The sequence below is a fragment of the Fundulus heteroclitus genome, chromosome 8 (assembly GCF_011125445.2).
Source record: "Fundulus heteroclitus isolate FHET01 chromosome 8, MU-UCD_Fhet_4.1, whole genome shotgun sequence".
Lineage (NCBI taxonomy): Eukaryota > Metazoa > Chordata > Actinopteri > Cyprinodontiformes > Fundulidae > Fundulus > Fundulus heteroclitus.
This window is the reverse complement of record NC_046368.1, coordinates 5,452,290-5,458,709: the sequence shown is the minus strand read 5'-3', so window position 1 is coordinate 5,458,709 and position 6,420 is coordinate 5,452,290. Positions and strand designations below refer to the sequence as shown.

The 6,420-nt window shown below is 42.9% G+C and overlaps 1 protein-coding gene across 1 annotated transcript; it reads left to right on the top strand.

Moving 5' to 3' along the window:
* The first annotated feature begins 3,208 nt into the window (after nt 1–3,208).
* LOC105936584 (tubulin alpha-1B chain) lies at nt 3,209–6,232 on the top strand. Its single transcript, XM_036139988.1, has 4 exons — nt 3,209–3,344; nt 4,385–4,607; nt 4,686–4,834; nt 4,958–6,232. Exons 1-4 carry the CDS (start codon nt 3,342–3,344, stop codon nt 5,933–5,935), a joined length of 1,353 nt encoding a protein of 450 aa, XP_035995881.1. The 5' UTR covers nt 3,209–3,341; the 3' UTR covers nt 5,936–6,232.
* Nucleotides 6,233–6,420: the final 188 nt, after the last annotated feature.

The following is a 6,420-nucleotide window of genomic DNA, read 5'->3' as shown; positions in this document are numbered from 1 at the left end:
AACAAGAGGGATCATATTTCTCCTATTTTAGCTTCCCTTCATTGGCTTCCTGTTAAATCAAGAATATAGTTTAAAATTCTTCTTCTAAAGTATAAAGCCCTTAATAATCAAACTCCATCATATATCAGAGCTCTGATTACCCCGTATGTTCCTAACAGAGCACTTCGCTCTCAGACTGCAGGTCTGCTGGTGGTTCCTAGAGTCTCTAAAAGTAGAATGGGAGGCAGATCCTTTAGCTATCAGGCTCCTCCCCTGTGGAACCAACTCCCAGTTTTGGTCCATGAGGCAGACACCCCGTCTACTTTTAAGACTAATCTTAAAACTTTCCTTTTTGACAAAGCTTCTAGTCAGAGTGGCTCATGTTACCCTGAGCTACCTCTATAGTTATGCTGCTATAGGCTCAGGCTGCTGAAGGACATCAGGGTCTATTTCTCTCTCTCTGCTGAGTTCTCCTACTGCTCTCCAATCTGCATTGTTTGTTGTTATTTCAGCTTTTAACTTTTTGTTCTCTGTCATTTTTCTCTTCATAGAAGGTACACCTGGGCTGGTGTTCTAAGATAAGATAGGCTTTACTGATCTCACATTGGAGAAATTCACAATCTGTTAGCTCTGACATCAGTTCTCCACTCTGCATTGTTTGTTGTTATTTTAGCTTTTAACGTTATGTTTTGTCATTTTTCTCTTCATAGAAGGTACACCTGGTCTGGCGTTCTGTTAGCTGTGACATCATCAGGGGAGGCAGATCATCCTCTATTACCATCTAACATAGAAAGTACTCCTGGGTCAATGTGAGCTTCTGTGCTTTCTGTGTCTCTGCTCTGTCTTCTCTAACCCCCAGTGGGTCGAGGCAGATGACCAGTAAAAATGTCAGTAAAATATAAATTAGGCATTTCGAAAAATATGTCCCCTTTATTTCCTCTCCTCTTTTCCCTCATTTATTGTTCCTTTCATTCCTATTGGATTTCTCTCTTTTAGTCTCCAGTCTCTCTCTATTTTTCCTTATCATCTGTCCTACCCATACCCATTACAAACGTAGATGCCTCATTAGGCGCAGGTGTGTACGTCAATGTCACCTCCAAATTGTATGTGGCAGAAAGTAGTGAACGTCTATGTTCCCTATATGTTTTAACTATTCAAAAAGAAGGCTATAAATGGTGCTTATATATACTTGTAAAAAAATATAGAGAGATTAATTGATAGAGATCGGCAGCCAAATTGGCTTTTGATCGATGTGCATATATAGATTTTGAAGTATTCTAAATAAATAGGTGTGTTTATATATAAGTATATGTCCAGATTATATATATATATAATCTGGAGATTATATATATATATATATATATATATATATATATATATATATATATATATATATATATATATATATATATATATATATATATATATAATCCCATATAAATGAGAGAGAGATAGAGAGAGAGAACTACTATATAAGTAATAAGTAATATCATCTTTATTGTCATTGAAACATACATTACAACGAAATTTGTTCTCTGCTTTTAACCCATCACCCTTGGGAAACAGTGGGCTGCCACTGTGCGGCGCCCGGGGAGCAATCTGGGGTTAAGTGTCTTGATCAGGGACCCAGAGTGCCGGGACCGGGGATTGAACTGGGTACTTGCAACCTTCTCTGAGAGCAAGCGCGCTGCTCTAACCACTCGGCCACGACCGCCCTATATGTGTATATACACGTATATATACCACACTCGCATAACTGCACATCCACACATTTGCACATATGCTTCATGCTGCTGAACTGATGAAGCCACAAAATGGATTTTGAAATGCTGAAGCCACAAATAGACTTTTGCTTACAGTGTTACATTGTTTTTTATCTCAATTGTTTACATAAATCGCTGCTGCATCTTTATCCTGAAAAATAGTGCAATCTACTGTGATTTCTTAGAGGGATTTCTAGAGGGATTCTTTTCAAGCTGTATGCAAACGAAATTTCGTTCTGTACTCACTTTGTGCATGCAAAATAACAATAAAGATATCTATCTATCTATCTATCTATCTATCTATCTATCTATCTATCTATCTATCTATCTATCTATCTATCTATCTATCTATCTATCTATCTATCTATCTATCTATCTATCTATCTATCTATCTATCTATCTATCTATCTATCTATCTATCTATCTATCTATCTGTGTTATGAATATAAAAATCTATTGGTTAAATCTAAACATTGTGGTCTTCATTATTTCATAAAACCCTGTGAACCTTTTAAGATCTGGTATAGACACAGATTAGTGACACAGACTTTTTGGGGGAGATAAAATTACTAATATGAGAAAAAAGTCATAGGCGAATAAAGTAAAACGAAAAAAGACAAAAGTGGTAATATTATGTGAAAAACGTCATATTATGACAATTAAGGGGGAACATTTCCAGAATAGTCACAGTTTGTAGAACTATCTCAGTCCTGGAGTAATAGGGCCAGGTTAGATTCTTATAATTATTTTAATTATTTACGATAATAAAGTCAGGAGAATGAAGCCAAAGGGATACGGAAATAAACTTGCAATATTACAAAAATAAAAATATTACGAACATAAAGTATATTCTGAGATTAAAGCCCCTCTGATACTGTTTAAATTACTGCAGATTTGCCACATTCAACATGGCGGACGCTCTGACGCATCCGCAGCATAGGCAGAACCCGCCCAACGAGGCGTCTACGTTTAATATGTCTGTGGTCCCGCCGCTGTCTCTGTTTAATACTCATTTGAGCTTGTTAACCATCATAAACTGGGGCTATTTGCATACCTAGCAAGCTCATAGAAAAGATGTTTTTCGACAAAATGGAAGAAATGTCACTATGTCACAACCTTGTGCTCCTTGGACTAGTGGTTAGATAAATGACTTAATGCCTTTTAAACCCCATCATCCGATAAGTCTGTCGCTCCACCAGAGCTGCCGAGAGAGTTAGCCTCGCCCCTTGGAAACGGAATGCGGACCAAACCACTATGTGGGATAAGGGTGTCACCATATTTTAATATTTAAGAAACTCATTTTCCGTTTATATTTTTTATCGTTTGAGTTGTGACTTCATTTAAAGTTAATACATTATTATTTAAAATAACGTATTTACCTTTAAATAATGTTTTTTTTTGGGACATCTTTTTTGGAAGGAGGAGAACCACCCCCCCGTGCTCCGCCACGGGATTTCCGGCTATGGCCCAGTTTATAAGCCGTTACGAACGAGGTTTTCGCCATCTTGTCTTCCAGCGACTTCTTAACAGTCCAGCCGTTAGACTTTTCCAACGTTTCGGCGCTTCCGTTGAAGTTTATACCGCAACAAAAACAAAAAAATGGTAAGAGTAGTTTTAAAGGTTTAAGGAGCTATTTTATTGGAATGTACGCTTGTACAGTTTTTTTTTCAGGCAAATTTAACCGTTTGTTCATTGCGTCAAAAACTACAATTGCGCAGGAAAGAAGATTTTTATTTCACTAACCGATTTTTCTTGACTTATTTAGGCACAGAAGCCTTAGCCAGACTTTGTTGTCGTTCAGCTGCACATTAATAATGCACATTTGAGCTTGATTTCATTGCACTGCTCCCGAGTAGAAAGATGAACAATATATATATCAGAATAATATGAGATATTTGAAAGTATAGCGTATAATAAGCAGGAAATGTGAACATTTTGGGTTTATCTCGGCTTTTTCTGTTAAACTTTAATTATTCACCGTTAGTGTGGTTAGTCAGTCTTTGCGCCTTTTTTAAATGAGCTAACGTCTCTTAACGGTTTCAGTTCCCGCCGTTGGTGCAAACAATCGCGAGATTAGTCACGTGATCGGGGAACCATGGAGACCGTTGACCAATCAGAATGTGTTGAGCGCCATGATTGTTTTCCCGCTGTTAATTTGAATGTTGCCTGATATGTTGCGCAAGAGGAGGTAAAGAAAACGTCTGTCGGGACCCGCCCCTTAGTAAAAAAGCATCAAGGTTTTTTTTATGTTATTTTATAATTTAAATTTCCCCACTGAGGGACAATAAAGACTGATTTATTCTAGAGAAAGAGGAAATGCAGTCAGCAGCCAATCAGGTCCATGTGTGTCTCTGGATCATTTCAGGCTGAAATGTCCCAAGTTTAGCCTGCAGGGAATTTATTTTCAGGTCATCTAAGTAATTTTTTGTTGAATTTTATATGCGTACCAGTTTATGAAACCCCTGTCATCTTCAGAAAATATCATGAAAGATAGAAATTCTGCTGGAATGAAACAAAAAGTGGCTTTTTTTTTAAACTACATTAGCAGACATAAGCTAATTGCAGGATTTTGTACCATTTTTAATTGCCTCTGTGTCAGTGAAAGTGCTTCACAAACCGATTTTCCCTCCTTCCTCCTCCAGCGTGAGTGCATCTCCGTCCACGTGGGCCAGGCGGGCGTCCAGATCGGGAACGCCTGCTGGGAACTCTACTGCCTTGAACACGGGATCCAGCCGGACGGCCAGATGCCGAGCGACAAGACCATCGGAGGAGGAGACGACTCGTTCAACACCTTCTTCAGTGAGACCGGTGCGGGGAAGCACGTCCCCAGAGCCGTCTTTGTGGACCTGGAGCCCACCGTCATCGGTGAGTAGCATCTTTTTTTTGGCCTCGGTCGTAACCGAAGCCAATAAACTGTTGATTAAAACCAGCGTCTCTCCTCAGATGAAGTGCGCACCGGCACCTACCGGCAGCTGTTCCACCCCGAGCAGCTGATCACCGGGAAGGAGGACGCCGCTAACAACTACGCCCGGGGACACTACACCATCGGGAAGGAGATCATCGACCTGGTTCTGGACAGGATCCGCAAACTGGTGGGTAGACGCGTGTGTGAGGACCGTGTTCACTGGTTCTGGTGAGCGTGAGCTGAATAATGCAGCTGCCTCTGAAGTGGGCTGAGCAACGTTCTGAAGCCTCCATCTTGGTTCTGTCCTCAGGCGGACCAGTGCACCGGGCTTCAGGGCTTCCTGGTCTTCCACAGCTTCGGTGGAGGAACCGGCTCCGGGTTCACCTCCCTGCTGATGGAGCGCCTGTCCGTGGACTACGGCAAGAAGTCCAAGCTGGAGTTCTCCATCTACCCGGCGCCTCAGGTGTCCACGGCGGTGGTGGAGCCCTACAACGCCATCCTCACCACCCACACCACCCTGGAGCACTCGGACTGCGCCTTCATGGTGGACAACGAGGCCATCTACGACATCTGCCGCAGGAACCTGGACATCGAGCGCCCCACCTACACCAACCTGAACAGGCTGATCAGCCAGATCGTGTCCTCCATCACCGCGTCTCTGCGCTTCGACGGCGCTCTCAACGTGGACCTGACGGAGTTCCAGACCAACCTGGTGCCGTACCCCCGCATCCACTTCCCCCTGGCCACCTACGCGCCGGTCATCTCCGCCGAGAAGGCGTACCACGAGCAGCTGACCGTGGCCGAGATCACCAACGCCTGCTTCGAGCCGGCCAACCAGATGGTCAAGTGCGACCCTCGCCACGGCAAGTACATGGCGTGCTGCCTGCTGTACCGCGGCGACGTGGTGCCCAAAGACGTCAACGCCGCCATCGCCACCATCAAGACCAAGCGCAGCATCCAGTTCGTGGACTGGTGTCCCACCGGCTTCAAGGTGGGCATCAACTACCAGCCTCCCACCGTGGTTCCTGGAGGAGACCTGGCCAAGGTGCAGAGGGCCGTGTGCATGCTCAGCAACACCACCGCCATCGCCGAGGCCTGGGCCCGGCTCGACCACAAGTTTGACCTCATGTACGCCAAGAGGGCCTTCGTCCACTGGTACGTGGGCGAGGGCATGGAGGAGGGCGAGTTCTCCGAGGCCCGCGAGGACATGGCCGCCCTGGAGAAGGACTACGAGGAGGTGGGAGTGGACTCCATCGAGGGAGAAGATGAGGAGGGGGAGGAGTACTAGACGGGCCCGCCGCTCCAAAGCCTCCATGTTTTCATTTAAGTCTGTAGAAGCAAAAGTCATCACAGTGTGTTTCTCTTCCTCTGAGCTGCATCTGGTCAAAGTTTTCTAACATTTTTAATTGTTTTAAGGCTGAAACATTCTCGAATCAGACATACTGATTATTATTTTATTATTATATGTTATAATATATATTATTATATATTATTATTATTATTATATACATATGTCTGATTCTGAAATCTATTTCATGTGAACCTGTCCTCAAATTCCAGTGTAATAAAAGCAAAAAAATGTTAAGTCTCCTTTGTCTGTCCTTATTGAAGCTCGTCCAACTGAAAGTCTCTTTTTAAATGCATAAATGCACAATTCTCAGTGGTTGACATTTAAAATTGAGAGTAAGCTGTGATTCTGGTTCAGATCAATGGAACTAAGGAAGAACTCTGGTGTAAATGGACATTTTGTCTCTAAGATTTCCACAGCATGGG